Source organism: Chiloscyllium plagiosum, chromosome 23, assembly GCF_004010195.1.
Source record: "Chiloscyllium plagiosum isolate BGI_BamShark_2017 chromosome 23, ASM401019v2, whole genome shotgun sequence".
In the NCBI taxonomy this organism is placed as follows: domain Eukaryota; kingdom Metazoa; phylum Chordata; class Chondrichthyes; order Orectolobiformes; family Hemiscylliidae; genus Chiloscyllium; species Chiloscyllium plagiosum.
The window spans coordinates 9,024,383-9,042,384 of record NC_057732.1 but is presented as its reverse complement, the minus strand read 5'-3'; the positions used below and the strand labels follow the sequence as shown (position 1 = coordinate 9,042,384).

Sequence of the window (18,002 nt, the reverse complement as noted above, 5' to 3'; positions counted from 1 at the left end):
GTCAAATTTGGGATTAAAATCTAGAACATCACAGCGCAGTACAGGTCCTTTGGCCCTCAACGTTGCATCAACCTGTGAAACCAATCTGAAGCCCATCTCACCTACACTATTCCATTCTCGTCCATATGTCTCTCCAATTAATAGCTTGTCTCGGGAATAGCGACTGTAAAGCTGTTGGCAATGATTGTTAAAATCCGTCTGGTTCTCTGATGTCCTTCAGGGAAGGAAATCTGCTGTCCTTGCCTGCTGTGGACCCAAACAATGCGACTCCCTCCCACTGAAGTGGTCAAGCAAACCACTCAGTCAAGGGCAGTTAGAAGTGGGTAACAATTGTTGGTCTCCTCAGAAATGTTGTGGAGGTGGACAGGGGTGGGCAAAGTCAGAAATCACACAGCACCAGTCCAACAGGTTTGTTTGAAATCACACACATCCACAGCCCTGTTCCTTCATCAGGGCTTCACCTGGCGAAAGGACAGTGTTCTGAAAGCTTGTGATTTTGAATAAACCTGTTGGACTAAATCCTGGTGTCATGTGATTTCTGGCTCTTCAGGAATGTCCATGTAGAGTGAAATGAGATGTTGAATATAAACAGGAGAGAATAAGCAAGTGGACCTCTTTTAAAGAGAAGATGTGATGACTGAATGGGAGTGTGTAGTCAGTGAGTGGCTGCCTCCTGTGCTGTATTGTTCAACAATTCTTGAATATATTCAATTAGGTTTTGGTTCTTAGGAACTGGCTGTTGACGTCAAGGTAAGAAAATAATTTATCGTGTACAGACAAAGGATACAGATATCAAAGGATTCAATAATTATAAATGCAGTGGCTACAAGAACACATCAGAGGCGAGGAATTCTTCAGCAAGTAACTCACCTCCTGACTCCCCAATGCCTGTCCTCCACCAACAAGTCATGAGTGTGACGGATTGCTCTCCATTTGCCTGGGTGAGCGTAGCTCCCAAGAAACTTGACACCATCCAGGACAATGCAGCCTGCTTATTTCACACTCCATCCACGACGTTGAACATCAACTCTCTTTACCACCATTGCACAGTCAGAACCGTCTACAGGCCGCACTGCAGCAACTCACCAAAACCCCTGGAAACTGCACCTTCCAAACCCACGACCACTGCCATCTAGAAGGACTAGGGCAGCGAATCCACCACCTGCAAGTTCCCCTCCAAGTCACCCAGCATTCTGATTTGGAAGTATATTACCATTCCTTCAGCCTCACTGGGGCAAAATGCTGGAATTCTCTTTTTTTTGATTAGATTAGATTGCTTACAGTGTGGAAACAGGCCCTTCGGCCCAACAAGTCCAACTGACCCTCCAAAGAGCAACTCACCCAGACCCCTTCCCCTACATTTATCCCTTCACCTAACACTACTGACAATTTAGCATGGCCAATTCACCTAACCTGCACAGCTTTGGACTGTGGGAGGAAACCAGAGCACCCAGAAGAAACCCACACAGACACTGGGAGAATGTACAAACTCCACACAGACAGTTGCCCGAGGCGGGAATTGAACCCAGGTCTCTGGTGTTATGAGGCAGCAGTGCTAACCACTGTGCCACTCGTCTTAATAGTATTGTGAGTGTCCCTTCACCTTACGGGAGAGATTCCAGACAGCTCATCACCACCACCACCTCAAGAGTAATTAGGGATGGGCACAGTCTGGGTTCGTGATACCCACATCCTATGCACGAATAAAGAAAAGTTGTTCAAACTCTCCCCAGGCATGGGATGGGAAACAGCAATTGGCATCGCTGTGCAAAGATTCCTCGTTGTAACGTCCCAATAGATTTCTTGGAAAGAGTTAATGAGATATATATTGAAGGGGAATGGTTGGAAGCTGAGGTTGTTTATTTGTACAGGACGTCATTTGTATTAATCCATTTCCAATCCATTAATTTCTTGTATCTATCTTTTGGATTGATAGCATTTCCCTGGCTGCAAACATAAACTGCTTAGCAAGGTATAACGTTTGTACGTTGAAATAGGATTGCCAACATTTCTGAGCTGGCCTTGGTGGCTCCAGGAGTTAAAGATTAATCTCCTCAGCAATGCAGTAAGCAAGGCGGTGGGGGAGTTAGATTGAAATCATGTTTTTTTGTTTATTGCCACCGCACACTGTGATAAAATCAGGTATAAAATTATTGGAGATTGATGGAGTCAGGAGGTCACGTGATGCCACATCCGGCAATTAGCTCAAAAGGTCTGGTAACTCCGAGAAACAAAAGTATTAAAGCTAAAACATTCAATATAGTGCAGATCTAGCAAGCAAACATTAAAATCTTTACCCACATCCTATGCATGAGTAAAGAAAACTTGTTAAAACGTTCCCCAGGCATGGGATGGGAAACAGCAATTGGCATCGCTGTGCAAAGATTCCTCATTGTAACATACCAATAGGTTTCTTAGGAAGAGTTAATGAGATGTATACTGAAAGAAATGGTTGGAAGCTGAGGTTGTTTATAATGTACAGGATGGAAAACATTCAGATAAAGCATTGCTTCTTTATTAACCACGCAGAGTCAATATAAAACATGAACAGACTATCATGAACTTTTTAAAGTATAGAATTTTGAGTGTTGACTTGATGTCGTTTTGCGGTGACTTGGAAAATATAATCTGTACTGTTGTAAATCGGTTTACCATCAAAGTCAACTTGGATGTGGGGTGAACATGACGAATGAAGAGTAAATGAATGAAAAATTGTTTCTTGATATAAAAATGTCATGTTTCACACCAACTACATTTTCTTAGCATTTTCCTATGGAACGTGTTGCAGAGACAATATAATCGAGTTGCATTAAACACATATGAGCCAGATGGGGTAGCATGGCAGCTTAGTAGTTAGCACGGCTGCCTCACAGGGACCCAGGTTCGATTCCAGCTTCAGGTGACTGTCTGTGTGGAGTTTGCACATTCTCCTCGTGTCCGCTTGGGTTTCCACCGCGTACTCCGGTTTCCTCCCACAGTCCAGGGATGTGCAGGTTAGGTGGATTGGCCATGGCAAATTTCCCATAGTGTCCAGGGATGTGCTGGTTCGGTGGATTCGCCATGGGAAATTTCCCATGGTGTCCAGGGATGTGCAGGTTAGGTGGATTGGCTGAGGAAAATGCAGAGTTACTGGGTTGGTTTGGGTCTGGGTGGGATGTTCTTCAGAGGCTTGGTATGGACTCAATGGGCCGAATGGCCAGCTTCTATACTGTAGGGATTCTATGAGTGTTGGAGAGATCTGGCAATAGAAGAAGCTGAATACTGGGGTCATAGATTTCTTGTTAAAGACCTTTCCGACATAAAGTCTGCATTTAGTGTTGTCAAATCCAAGTATGTGCAGTTTTGGGATGGGCATCGACAGAGAGGGAATGAGAGCATATGGCCCAAAGTTGCGTTTATGGGAGGATTAACCTTGCATCTGACCCACGGCATTCCAAACATGCCGAAATGTTCCGCTATAAACGCTCTGTAACAAGGAAATTCCTCTTAGCCCTCAGTCTGAATGAGTAAAGTCAAAGATAACTTAAACCACAGTTATGTTATCAGACTCGTTCACTAGGGTTGGTTGAGGAAGATGGACAGAAATTGATAGTAGAAAGTATTTATAACAGGCACACTGATCAGGAGCAGCATAGTGAGAGGGGGAAATTGATAAAGTTGTGACTCAAATTTGCTGCCAGGTCTGTAGCAATTGTTTCAGAAACAGTAGCTGGAGTTCCAACATTGGAGAAGCTGTAAGAAGAGACGGTAGAGAATCAACTACTGATCATTGTGCACTTTCTGCCATTTCTTTCCACTGATTTTAATGAGAGGGTGTATTATGGACAAAGCTCCATCCTTGCCAACATTCAGTGTACCTTCCCACTACCATAATGAGAAGATTCACAGTCCAGTGTTGTCCTGAGCTTTGGAGACTCAGGGTTCAACACCTGGCATGTCCTGAAGCAGCAGGTTTCTTAGAGCAGGAGCTTCCAAGCTTCAGAGTTGGGTATTGACTCCCTGACACTATCCTGTGGTTTCTTGATTTGGAGATGCCAGTGTTGGACTGGGGTGTGCAAAGTTAAAAATCACACAACACCAGGTTATAGTCCAACAGGTTTAATTGGAAGCACACTAGCTTTCGGAGTGACGCACCTTCATCAGGTGGTTGTGGAGGGCTCGATCGTAACACAGAATTTATAGCAAAAATTTGCAGTGTGATGTAACTGAAATTATACATTGAAAAATTGATCGTCTGTTAAGCCTTTCATCTGTTAGAATACAGTGATCACAAAACCCTTTTTTTTAAAGTTGCATTCTCAGGATAGCTGTTAACAATGGTGACAACAATGCAACTTTTAAAAAAAGGGTTTTGTGATTTACACATGAAAGAAGTGAAACTATCACTGTATTCTAACAGATGAAAGGCTTAATCAGACGATCAATTTTTCAATGTATAATTTCAGTTACATCACACTGTAAATTTTTGCTATAAATTCTGTTACGATCGAGCCCTCCACAATCATCTGATGAAGGAGCGTCACTCCAAAAGCTAGTGTGCTTCCAATTAAACCTGTTGGACTATAACCTGGTGGTGTGTGATTTTTAACTCTGTAGTTTCTTGAGCTAGACATGGCCTGATACTGACTCAGGGTAGGTTTGTCCTTTGTTACGAATCTCTATGTTCTTCTGTCATTGAAGAATGACAATCTTGGTGAAAAGGCCACTGAGAGAAAGGAAGAAAAGGAAGAGAAAATCACCCAGGATGATTAGAGTGACAAAGTTGGAGGTGGTTTTGGAATTTGTCAGCTTCTCAAGACTGTTCTGCCATTGCATTATGATGTGAGGTGCTGGGGTTGCACTGGGGTGGACAAACTCAGAAGTCACTCAACACCAGGTTATAGGCCAACAGGGTTTATTTGAAATCACAAGCTTTCAGAGCACTGCTCTTTCATCATTTAACAAAGGAGCGATGCTCTGAAAGCTTGTGATTTCAAATAAATCTGTTGGACTATAGCCTGGTGTTGAGTGACTTCTGACTTTGTCCACCCCAGTGCAACCCCGGCACCTCACATCATAGCAGCCATGATCTAATGCAATGGAGTTGTGTGACTTCTGTCTAAATCATGACTGAGCTACACCTTAACACCATTTGCCCAATTCCATACCTCAACATGTTATTCACTTAGGTAACAAAGTCTTGGCTTTTAGATTTTCAGAATGTTATGTGGCGCACATTTTGCTGACATCCCAAGTTTCTGGCTTGCAAGATTAAAAAAAAACAATGTATCTCTCTCATTGCCATTTCTCTCTAAAGTGGAAAGACAAAGCATTTTTATCACATTCAACTGAGTGCAGTGAAGGGTTTGAAATGTTGCCAGTATCAGTTTGCCTCAGCGATGACATCTTAGGAAACCATCGTGGGGAGAAACAGGAAGCAACTGAAAGAAAGCTCTGATTATCAGTAACTGCAAAGATCAAGTAGCCCTGAGAGAAAAATCCATTTGCCTTGTTCAAGGGTCATGTCAGGATTTGGTTTCTGTCTACCCTTCTACAGCCTTTGGATGTCTTTGCTGTCAAAGTATACAACGCCGTTGAGTTTGAGCTACTTCGTCTTGGCATCAGAAAAGGAGATGCAGAAATTCTTTGAGCAGCTTGTGCCTTTATGATTGCAAGATGCGTAATGGTTCAGAGTGGCCATTCAGCCCACTTTATTAATACCATCCATTATTAATTGTTCTTCTAGATCATTGCAGCCAGTTTTTGTTTCGATCAGATTCCCCACAGTGTGGAAACAGGCCCTCCGGCCCAACAGGTCCACACCGACCCTCCGAAGAGTAACCCACCCAGTCCCAATTCCCTCTGACTAATGCACCTAATACTATGGGCAATTTAACATGGCCAATTCACCTGACCTGCACATCTTTGGACTGTGGCAGGTAACCCGAGCACCTGGAGGAAACCCACACAGACACAGGGAGAATGTGCAAACTCCACGCAAACAGTTGCCTGAGGCTGGAATTGAACCCAGGCCCCTGGTGCTATGAGGCAGCAGTGCTAACCACTGGGCCACCATGCCGCCCAAGTTCTTTTTGTAGTCCTTTATTTCTCCTCTCCTGTTCTGCTGGGAGATCATTCAAACAATGCGAAGAGAGAAACCTCCTGCTATCAGTACTGGCTTAATGTCTCAGGTTCTCCACAAAGCCCAATCTGTCTGATCGATCCTTATATCAAGGACCCATTGTCAAGTGGCCTGGGCAGACCAAAGTTAGACATAAATATAAGGTTGCTAACAATAAATTTAACTTTGATATAATATTCTTAACTGAGAATGGGGTGCACTGACCACCACACAGAGTCGTTGAAGCGAATAAATTGGCTGCATTTAACGGAATGTTTGATAAGAACATGAGGTAGAATATAACAAGAGGATAGGCAGATAGAGTTCGATTTGGAGGTGTAGGAGGAGGCCTGTGTGGAATACATACACTGGGCAGGCCAGTGGATTGAATGGCCTGTTTCTGTTGTGTAAACTCTCACTGTTATTCAGCTTGGCATAGTTCCCGTTACTTGACTGGCTCTTGTGGTTCTTAGGCATGGTATAAGAACAGAATGAATCAGAGTATTGCAAGTGCAAGGGGTCTGAGAGAGAAAGAGGAGAGGGCTACAAGAGACTGCATGTGCAGGAAGGAGAAAAGCACGAGAATGTTGGAGAGTGTGCGAGAATGTTTTACATAGAACACAGAACAGTAAATTACAGTATAGGCCATTCAGCCCTCGATGTTGTGCCAATCTTTTTTCCTACTCTAAGATCAAACTAACCTACATACCCTTCATTTTACTATCATCCATGTGCCTATCCAAGAGTTGCTTAAATGTCTGCTAATGTATCTGTCTCTACTACTACTGCTGGCAGTGCATCCCACTCACCCACCATTCTCAACGTAAAGAACCTACCTCTGACATCTCCCCTAAACCTTTCTCTAATCACCTTAAAATTATGCCCCCTCATGACAACCATTTCCGCCCTGGGAAAAACATCTCTGGCTATCGATTCTATCTGTGCCTCTTATCATATTGTACACCTCTATAAAGTCATCTCTAATCCTTCTTCACTCCAATGAGAAAAGCCCTAGCTCCCTCAATCTTTCTTTATAAGACATGCCATCCAGTCCAGGCAGTATCCTGGACTGGAGGGTATATCTTCTTTAGAAGAATGTTTTCTTTAAGGGAATGCACATATGGAACATGTTTGCGCAGTCCATCAGTGGAATATGTAATTAAATGAGGAACTCCTCATGAAGCCCAGAAAAGGAGGTGAAATCCTTGGACTGACATTCATTGCAGAATCTTGCCACATTAAAGTGTGTGCAGAATACGTTACTGAATGCACAGCGATGTGTTTTCAATGGGTAGACAGATGGGCAGGTTCGGTTTGAATTCTCTCGCATTGAAATTTATTGGCTTCAATTAAAGCTCCATCAGTGACGTACAGAGTGGCAGCATTGCTGGAAGAGCAAATAAAATGTGCAAAATCACCCATTCAAAGCTAGTGGAGGAGAATTGGAACTGTGTCTGAAATGAGCCACTGGAATCAGATTAATATTCAAGAGGCTGGGCAACAAGGTCGGAGAGTGCAATTTGAAACATTGCAGACATGTAGGGAGGCTGCAGGTCAAAAGGGGCTGACTGCCAAGGGAGAAAGAATGAGATATCAAGATGCATGTGAGCAGGAAAGGAATTAGAAAAGAAAATATTTATAGGTCAGGAATTCACACCCAAGTTGGTGAGAATGTCATGACTTTGTCTGCATTATAACATCTGAAAGCGAGCAATGAATGTACATCTTGTGTTGTGCCTGAAGAGGACAAGTGCTGCTGATATTTCATGGCAATAAACAGGTTTTGACACAATGTAGTTGGATGTGCATGGGCTCCAGTAGAGGAGAAACTGAAGCTGCCAAGATAAGGCCAAATTTTCTCATATCATGCAGCCTTCATCAGACTTAAAACAACTGCATGTTTTATCAGTTTTACCCAGTACATGTGTGGTGAGTAGATGGAACAATGCCAGTCTATTAATGAAATGTGATTTCCCTCCTGCTTCCTTTCGTTTTCATCCGCTGTGCGAGAGATCAGACTTATCAGGTATTTCTCAGATAAACATTAGACTGGCTTCTCAAGCCACAGCATGTGTGATGGTCTCACTATAACACTATTATTAGATGGATGGATCGACAATGTGTGAAAACTCCCATTTAATTAGTGTAACTTAGTCAGGGAAACAAAACACTTGAGTTGTTAAAGCTTGTATCTGAAGAAAGGAAAAGTTTATTGTGATATTGTAATACAAAAGAGAGCTGCATGTAATTTGTAAGCTATACATGCATGATAAATATAAGGTGGGACATTTCTCTTTGCAGTTTAAGTGGTAGTAAATTCATCAATTAGTTTCCTGTGTACTCGATTTCTATCTATATATGTTGGAATATTGAACGGATGTCATGTAAAGACTTGACAGAATCAATAACAATCGTCTGAATTAATGTCCAGTTCCTTTCTGCTATATCGAGTGACAGAACAAAAAGTGCCTTAGCAACTCAACTGTTGAAAGATACATTGTCTTTTCTCGTGACACTGCCCTGCCAGGTCTGTCAGAACGAGTGCTGATATTCTTTACTTTCAAATCCTTTTTTTTTGTTGAAAATGTCAAAGTTGAGAGATGAAGTTGCATCATAATTGTGTTCAACAGATTAATCTTTAACCAGGCTTCTTTCCTTCAGAATCAAGGTGATTATCACGCTGTATTGTAACATGCTAGTCCTTTAATTTTTACATCAGCCTTGGCTGCATGGATAGCAGTGTTGATTCTGAATCCTGGTGTTGTGTGTTCAAGTCTGGTTTCAGCAAAGTGACAGAATGTAAGCCTGACTGCGCTGAGGAAGTGCTGCATTATTGGAGATGCTGCCTTTTTTGGGTGAAATGCTGAATCAAGATATCTGACCTCTGAACAAAAGCAAGGTATTTGTCCCTGGTTGCTTTCGCCAACATGTGACCAATGCTCATCCCTCACATAATAATTCTAAAGAGATGATCTGATATTTAATGACATTTATGGGAGCTTGCTATGCACAAGGCAGCTGCTGCATTTCTGTATCACAATACATAGTAATCAATCAGCTGTGAAGCAGTTTGGGAGGTGCTGAAGTTATAAAAGTCATGCAAACCTTTCTTTTCTTTAATTTAACCAGTCTAAACTGATTCTCTGGTCCATCCTTGTAACCTTTTATTCCCTTTTAGCCTTAGCACTGATAGCCACGTAAGCATCACACCTTGCTATAATTGTTGATAGCACCATTGAATGTAGGGTCAAAATCTGCCAGGCAGTACTTAATGTGTTCTCAGTGCACAATGTCTACCCTACATTGGGGATTCCTGTTGCTGTGGCTCATTTACAGAGCCCAGTGTAAGAATGGGGGTAGCATAGTCGTGTGATCACTAGGCACTTAATTCATAGCAGATGGTGAAATTTGAATTCGATTTCTTTTTAAATCTGGAATTAATAGTCTAATGATGACCATGAAACCATTGTCAATTGTTGGGGAAAACCCATTTGGTTCACAAATGCCCTTTAGGGAAGGGAACTGCCATCCTTACCTGGTCTGGCATCCATGTGACTCCAGACTCATAGCAACGTGGTTGACTCTTAACAGCCATCTGGGATGAGCAATAATGAATTGGAATTAGCTTTATTGTCACATGTAATCTAATGAGTACAGTGAAAAGTCGCCACTTACAACTTCATCTCAGGTACAAAGGTACCTAGGTACAGCTCCTTCAGTTACAAGATCTTAGAAAGTAGAGAAATGAAAAAGCTGGCATTGCAGAAATAAATGTTCAGAACAATGGTCTTCCAACCCAGATCATCCTGGCACCTGGCCTCCAGCCCACAGCAGGCCTTGGCTGGCCTAGCCAGCAACGCCCTCAACCTGTGAATGAATAATAAAAAGAAACACCTGGTGAGATGCGTATCAGCCTCTGAAAGGATGAATGTGAACGTTTCTGCCTACAACTGTGAACACTGCTACTTGAAAAGTTTGGATTCCATTCTATTCTACATCCTCTTTGGCTTCACATTAACCAACACAATGCCTTTGTTTCTTCCTATGCCAGAAGTTCAATAAACTTACTAATGTAGATGCGTAAATAGATCACCTCTAGTTATTTATTATTGGATTTGATTCTAGTTTGATCACGATCAATATATTTATTTTTAAAACAACTGGCAATGTAACATCTGACATCACCTTTACTCAGTACATTTCGATAACATGCCAATATTTTCAAATTTCTTTGTTTCCAGCATTTTAAATGCAGAACTAGAACTTGTACACATTGAACAATACAGCACTGTCTACACTTCATCTCAAATAGTGTTAATCATCGATCACTTTAAGTTGATGAGCCAGTAACTGGTGTTGCAGAGTAGGGTTCCCAGGAATTAGTCACTCTAATTTACCAATTAAGATTAGAGAATCCCTCAGTTGAGTGATGCTTTCTGACTCTTGCATTCATACTAGGTATTTTCAGGTTGTTTGCTCATGTTTCTTCATGAAGAACTCCAGGATGAGCTGGAAATAGGTACTCCAGGAAGAACTCTAAAATCATTTCAGAACGAGTGTGAACGGCACTATTTAGATTTCATCTTTGCAGCCTATCTCGAGGTTTTGAAACACCTAAAACCACACCGTAGAACACAATCTGAGTCAGACCTAACGAGTGGGAAGAATCTTGATTCAGCCATCCAGTAATTTCATCTCAAAGATTTCACAAGTCTGTCTTGAAATGAGCAGCAAAGCTAATGGTGCTCATACAGTGTACTCATAATTTCAGCAATGAGAAGCCAACATGTGCCCTTCATTGCAACTCTCTTCACCAGCAGTAGACCTGGGCTACAGTTGTGTCTACAGCAATCTTGCAACAATATTGTAAGGTTCCCTGCCATCTCCACCACCCAGAAAGACAAGGGCATGTGCTAAGTGGGAACTCTGTCATCACCAAGTTCCCCTCAAATCATACCAAGTGACTTGGACATGTATCATGTTTCTTCATCTTTTCTTGGTCACAATCCTGGAACTCCTTAATTTTGGAGCTTCTGCACCAGATAGAGTGCAGGAGGTTGCTCACCCCCATTTTCTCAAAGGCATTTAGGATTGGCCAATGAATCTACTAGTGACACACATGCTCACAGCAATAATATTTAAAAAAGAAACTCCCCACTCCTCCCCATCACAAGTCTCAACTAACTCTGGACATACCCAAAGATAAATCCTCCACTACATCACTATCCAAGCGTGTGGATACTTGTGTGGAAAGGTTGTACCCAGCATTAGTTCTACGTTTGTGATTTTGAACTTATGGGTCTTTTCCTACTTTGAAGTAGATCCCTTGATTTAACCTGTCAGTACCTTGAATATCACATGCACATCTTCTGTCAGGTCCTTCATTCTCTGCCGTCCTCTTTCAAGGTTAAAGATTCCCAGCTTCTCTCATTCCCACTACCTCCAAAGCTCAGTCTTCTGGCCCTGAATGTTCTTTTTAAGATTTCCAGGGCTTGATTTTTTTTGTTTGTCTCTCAGTGACTGTATTCAGGATGAGGCTGTCATCAAAAGCATCGTACACTGTACTGAATTAGCAATATAGTTCATCATTTGTTAGCTTTGCTGACTGCTGCTCCACAGTGACTTGACATGTTAAATCCCAAATCTGCTAACACTCCTAAGATCCCTTTCAACCTTTAACACCAACTAGTTTGACACCATTCATACAGTGTGTTGTCTGTTACTCTTGGGTATGTATTAAATTTCATTGGCCCTGGTTGGACTATTATCCAGCTCCTTTTATAGGTCCCCCGGTGAATGCCTCCCATCATTTCCCAATCCCTCAGTTTAGTTTCTTGCCTCAGACACAAAAATAACCACTGTAAGCAAAATAGAAAAAGACTTTCTAATAGGCATAATGTGAAGTAGTCTGTCAGACCTCTCATTGCTTGGCTCAGTCATCATTATACAAACCCTGTGTGATAGATGCAAATACTGGTATTTGTCATCACATCCAGGCAGTAGATTAGTGGGCTAGTGCTCCATTTAAATCTTGTTTATGCATACCACTGGCCCCAGCAATCCATTAGGAGGAGAATTTCCCCTTATTCGTAAAGCTGGAGTAATGTTCACAGTATAAATACTACCACTCCATTATTCTGGGCACTGTCTGAGCAGGATATTCATTGTGATGAAGCACTCCTCATATTTCAATAAAATGGCTAAAAAAGATAAGAATATTTATCAAACATGTGAAGTCTTGAAAACACGAAACCAGATTCAAAATGTGGCCTGTGATTATAACTTTGGCTGAATCTCAGAAGTACAGAAAATCTAAAGTTGATCTCTTTTAAAAAGCACTAAAGTATAAATGTGATGACAATTCTTAGTGTATGGAAATTAATATTTTAAATATTTAAGCAGTCCCTGGTTACCTTTTAAATGGAGTGCAGTGCTTGAACAGAGCAAAATATTCGAGTGCTCAAATTGCCAATGATTCATTGAATTGTATTGCATGGGGAGTGAGGTGGAAAATGCTACTGATCCTGTAAATGCAGCATTCACAGTCATCAAAAGCAATAGGTAACTTTGTCAAATCTGTGATTTGAAGATGCTGGTGTTGGACTGGGGTGTACAAAGTTGAAAATCACACAACACCAGGTTATAGTCCAACGGGTTAAATTGGAAGCACAACCACCTGATGAAGGAGCGTCACTCCGAAAGCTAGTGTGCTTCCAATTAAACCTGTTGGACTATAACCTGGTGTTGTGCGATTTTTAACTGTGTCAAATCCATGACAGACTTGAGTTGTCAGCAGCAAGGATTTAGGGGGGAGTTGCAGAGCCTGATAGAAATACTCTTTCACTGTTTCACAGAAGAATTCTGTGTTCCTTGTATTGAACAAAATACTTCACTGTTTTTGTTGCAATGGCTTGAGCTATTCTCAGCTGCTCTATTTGCATTTTTGTTTCTACAATGCTTTTCAATAAATGCAGCCATCATCAAGTTGACAGCGAGGCATGTGTTTGCCAATGTAAATCCCACAAGCAATTGATTTTGTAAAGTGCTGTTGCATAACATTTGAAGCTTACCCCTGGAACTGACCTTGCTTTCATTTACACAAACTCTGAAAGCAGGAATCAAAACTTTGGGTCTTTATTGGGATTGACCTGGAAGTTAATAAGTCTCAGTGGGAAACTAATCTCATTGCACAAACAGTCAGATGCATCCAGTGGTGGCAGTATCTCTGGAGCAAATGGTGTTCTTGGCACTCACATTTGGAGTTGGCTGTAATAAGCACCAACCTGCTATCCTGCAGTCAGTACGAGTTGGCATAATGTACCCTGAGCTACGTATTACCTTCAGAATGTAGCCATTGAGCTACTCTTGATGGTCATTTACTAATTCTTGATAATTCACAGACAATATGCTTGCCTCTGTGCATTTCTTACATGCTCCTATTGTAAACTGTGTGGGGTGGTCAGCAGCTATCGGGGCAGACTGAATGATTCCAAGAGGCTAGAAAATGAGTCTGCCGTGTATTTGGATGTGCTTCTGTGATTTGTGACCTGCCTGTTGCCATGCAAATGGACAATCTACACGTTTTGTGTTCCTTTTACGGTTAGATGATCAATGATCTGATCAGGTCCCATACTAACGGTTGCCTGAGTGTTCAGCAAGGGGTGGGGGGGGGAGGTTGCTGACTATGTTTTGCAGACAACAATAATTTTAGCATCCACCTTCACTAGAAGCAGGGCAATTCACATCCCCAGCCCCATCAGTCTAAAATCAAACTCATCAGCAAAGTCATTGGAGAAGGTGTAATAGACCGTGTTGTCAAGCAACTCAGCGCTCTGGGTTTTGCCAGGACCACTCAGCTCCTAGCCACATTGGAGTCTTCATCCAAAAAAAGGAGTTCCCGAGTTGAGGTGATAGTGACTGCCTTTGACATGAAGGCAGCACTTGACCAAGCATTGCATCAAGGATTCTGAAGAATATTGAAGTCAAAGGGAATCAGGAGGGAAACTCTCTCTGCTGGCTGAGGCCACACTTAGCACAAAGGAAGATCGATTTGGTCGTTGTAGGCCAATCATCTCAGCTCTAAGATACTACTAAAGGAGTTCCTCAAGCTTGAGTCCTCAGACCAACCATCTGCAGTTGCTTTGTGAATGGCCTATTCTCTATGATAGTCAGCAATACATTGATATTAGACCCGAAGATTGTTATCTGAAGTGGAATGACACGTGGGATAATGGGGAGAAGGTGTGGCAACGTCACTAAATGCAGTTGTCATCCGGAGAACAAGTGCAGAGTGAATGGAATGAGTGCAATGGAGTGAATGCCCTCCTCCTGCCCCCTAACCGTGCTGTGATTCAGAGTGATAGCCTGCCTCTGAATGCTGGGAGGTCAGGGCCTACTCCAGAAACATGAACACATAATCTTCAATGACAGTCTGGTCGGCATGGACGGGTTGGACCGAAGGGTCTGTTTCCATGCTGTACATCTCTATGACTCTATGACAGTTCTCTGGGTTTTCCAACTAATGTTTATCTCTTAACTATGTCTGGAACAAATGTTGCCTGGCCATTAGCAGGTTGTGTTGGAGTTTTGCAACAAACAAAATGGCTGGTGTGTTTCCAGATCTTGCAACTGTGATCACACTCTAGATTATATCTTCCATTCAGAAGTGTCTTGGGACTTTGAAAATCAATGTTCTATAAATGAAAATTGCTTTCTTCCTTTTTATAAGAGCTAAGTCAGCCATCTAAGATCCTTTATCGGCACGAGAATCAATACCCTGAGGAAAAATTTCAAGGGCAAGATCCTTTTCCATTTCTCATCAAGGAAATGTCAGCCATTTTATATCTGAGTCTATGGCAGGAAGTTAATCCCCGAGATTGGCTCAGTGAAGCCTTAACCTGTTCAAATTATATTAATAAAGCAAAGAACTGCTGATGCTGGAGGTCTAAAAGAAAATTGAAATTGTTGGTGAAATTTGGCAGCTCTAGTAGCATCTGTGGGGAGAAAGCAAAGCTAAACTTTAGATTCTGATGAATCTTCATCAGAACAGTGATGGCTCATCTGTTTTCTCCGCACATAATACTACTAGATCTGCTGAGTTTTGTCAGTAATTTCTATTTTTGTTTCAAATTATATTAATATGTGCATTTCATTCTTATATCAGGATGTCTAACACAGTAAATGAGTTGACCTTATCTTTACTAATTATCATTAATGTCAGACAGCAATGGCGTGAACTAATAATTGCTTGTTAATTAAGGTTAGTAGCTGTTAGAAAAGCAGTTCAGTAATGTGAAAGTAAATCAACAATAATTGCTTTCTGATAATAAATTTACAATTGTGATCAGTGTCTGAGATTGTCTTAAAATTAAAATTAAATTTCTTAGTTAATCACATTATAAAAGCAGCCTGTTGAATGGATTTATTTTTATGTCTAGGGAGATGTGGGCCGTGGGGAACCACAACCTGAGCGACAAAAATCACATTTCTATATGTTTATGCAAAAATTGCAAGACCTTGACAACAGCAATAAACTGAGACTTTAATCATCCCACTACTGAATAGATCAGTTCAATAGAAAGGAATTGTTCATGTGTGTTCTGGAGAATTTTCCTGATCACTTAGTTTCCTGCATGGATCTGGTCTGATGAAGTGACCAATTTAGAGAATGTTTCAGTTGAAGAGAAACATTCTGCAATCATGATCATAATAATGCAAAGTTTAGATTATTAATGCAGAACTTATACAGGTTTATAAAATCGGGGCATGATAGAGTGAAGTGAGGGGTAACGTTTTCACGCAGAGGGTGGTATGTGTATGGAACGAGTTGCCAAAGGAAGTGGTGGAGGCTGGTACAATTACAACATTTAAAAGGCATCTGGATTGGTACATGAATAGGATGGATTTAGAGGGATATGGGCCAAATGTTGGCAAATGGGGCTTGGTCTGATTGGGATCTCTGGTCTGGATGGATGAGTTGGACTGATGGGTCTGTTTCCTTGCTGTACCACACCATGATCGTAAGTAATAGGAGTGATCTAGAATAAAAATACCCAACTGAGGGATAAGTAATTTTACTGAATTGTAGAGGGACATACTCTCGATAAATTGGATTCGAACATTGACTAGGTGATATGCAATGAAATAATGAGTGGCTATTGAAGTGGAGGTGGTTCATATGCAGTTTGGCTAAATTCCTACAATGGGACTATTGGATGCCTAAGGAAAGCATTCAAAGTCAGAGCTCTCTCAATTATGAATGCTTTAAAGGAGACATATAGCAGGTATCAGCTTAGTCTGATTTTTTCTGTGAGGTATTAAGAGAGGAGAAGTGAGAAAGGAAATAAGAGAGAGACACAAAGAGACAGTCTTAGGCTAGGGATTAGTGGCTAACATAAATAGAATCCATTGTTGTTCTGTAAGCATGTTAGCAGTGAAATGATTTTAGAGTGACTAGTGACCACATCGGAGGTGAAAGGCATGGCTGAGTAATTGAGTGCGGCTAGATGGAGGACTTCACCATAGCTATGGTAAAAAGGGAGGTTGCTGAAATACTGGGTGACATAAGATAGGTGAAGAGGAGGTAACAGTAATTCTGGGGATCTCAGAGTGGATAACTCACCTAATCTGGATAGACTGCAGCCCAGATTGTTGGAGGATGTAAAGGCTGTAATTCTCGAAGTGCTAGTCCTAACCCACCACATCTGGAGCTAAAGGATTAGAGATGTAACACAAAACAGGAGGAGTATAACCCTGGTAATTGGAGGTTAATCAATTTAATGCCAATAGTGGAAACAGTGGTCAAGCAGAAAACTAGTAGCTGCTTGGGCAAGCAAAAATGATACAAAGACAATCAAGACAATTTGTTGTTGAGGGCAAATCAAAGTTAACTAACTTAATTGGATTTTTTGATGAGTTAAAAGAGAGGGCAGTGCAGTTGATATTTATGGACTTCAGGCATCGGACAAAGAATTGTATTTTAGTCTTGCTAGCAAACGTGAAACCCTTGGGATGCATGGGGCTCTAGCAACAAGGTTCCAAACTTGATGAAGGATTAGACAGCTATGATGAATGGCTGATTTTCTTTAACATACTGTGGTATTTCCTAGGTCTCATTTTGAGGGCTAGCACAATTTATGACTTGAGGGCACAATAGATAGCTTCACCATTTGCAGGTTGCATGAAATGTGAATGTGTAGTAAATAGTGAAAAAATTATTAATAGACTTTCAGGGGATATGGCGAGTTTCTTGGGATGACGAATCTCCTACAGCATACAAACTGTCCGTTGCAGGTGGACTATGAGGATTCAAGGTAAAGAGGGTTTTTAAATTATGCCAACCTAACTTCTACCTACACTATGTGTTGTTTTGGTACTAAATTATCAGGCTCACCAATATAGCTGATGTAAAGGTGAAGTATGGAGGTATTTCTGGTGGGGAAATAAAGGAACTTAATGTACTATCTGAAAGTTGAGCTGGGAGAATAAAACAGGCAAATATTCCATAACTTAGCATGAACATCCTTTTCACTGATGACTGTCAGACAAAACAGTGTTGAATGACGTGCAGATTTACAAAGGGGGCGTGGATATCAAGGCGCAGAATGGAGACTGGAAACCTGAAACAAACACAGAAAGTGCTGGAGAAACCCAGCAGGTCTGGCAGCATCTGTGGTGAGAGAAACAGAGTTAATGATTCGAGTCTAGTGTGACTATTTGTGAAAATGAGGTGCCTTTACATCTTCTCAGAACACCTATGTTCTGTCCACAAAAAAGACCCCTAAGCTTCCAGTCCTGCCACTTCAACACACTGCCCTGTTCCCTGGCCAACGTCACTGTCTCAGGCTTGCTGCAGCGTTCCTGGGAAGCTCAACCGAGGCTGGATGATGAGCATCTCATTTTC

The 18,002-nt window shown here is 41.6% G+C and overlaps 1 protein-coding gene across 8 annotated transcripts in view; it reads left to right on the top strand.

The window, feature by feature from the left end:
• The window catches only part of pde3a (phosphodiesterase 3A, cGMP-inhibited), a 487,762-nt gene that overhangs the window by 175,497 nt on the left and 294,263 nt on the right, over positions 1–18,002 (top strand). The window contains exon 1 of one of the 8 annotated variants that reach the window (XM_043713458.1): positions 7,952–8,029. The exons of the other annotated variants lie outside the window; for them this stretch is intronic. Within the exon in view, the coding sequence (XP_043569393.1) occupies positions 7,967–8,029 (63 nt within the window). The 5' untranslated portion in view covers positions 7,952–7,966. Of the gene's footprint in view, positions 1–7,951; positions 8,030–18,002 lie in introns of those variants that run through there. 8 annotated transcript variants of the gene reach the window in all.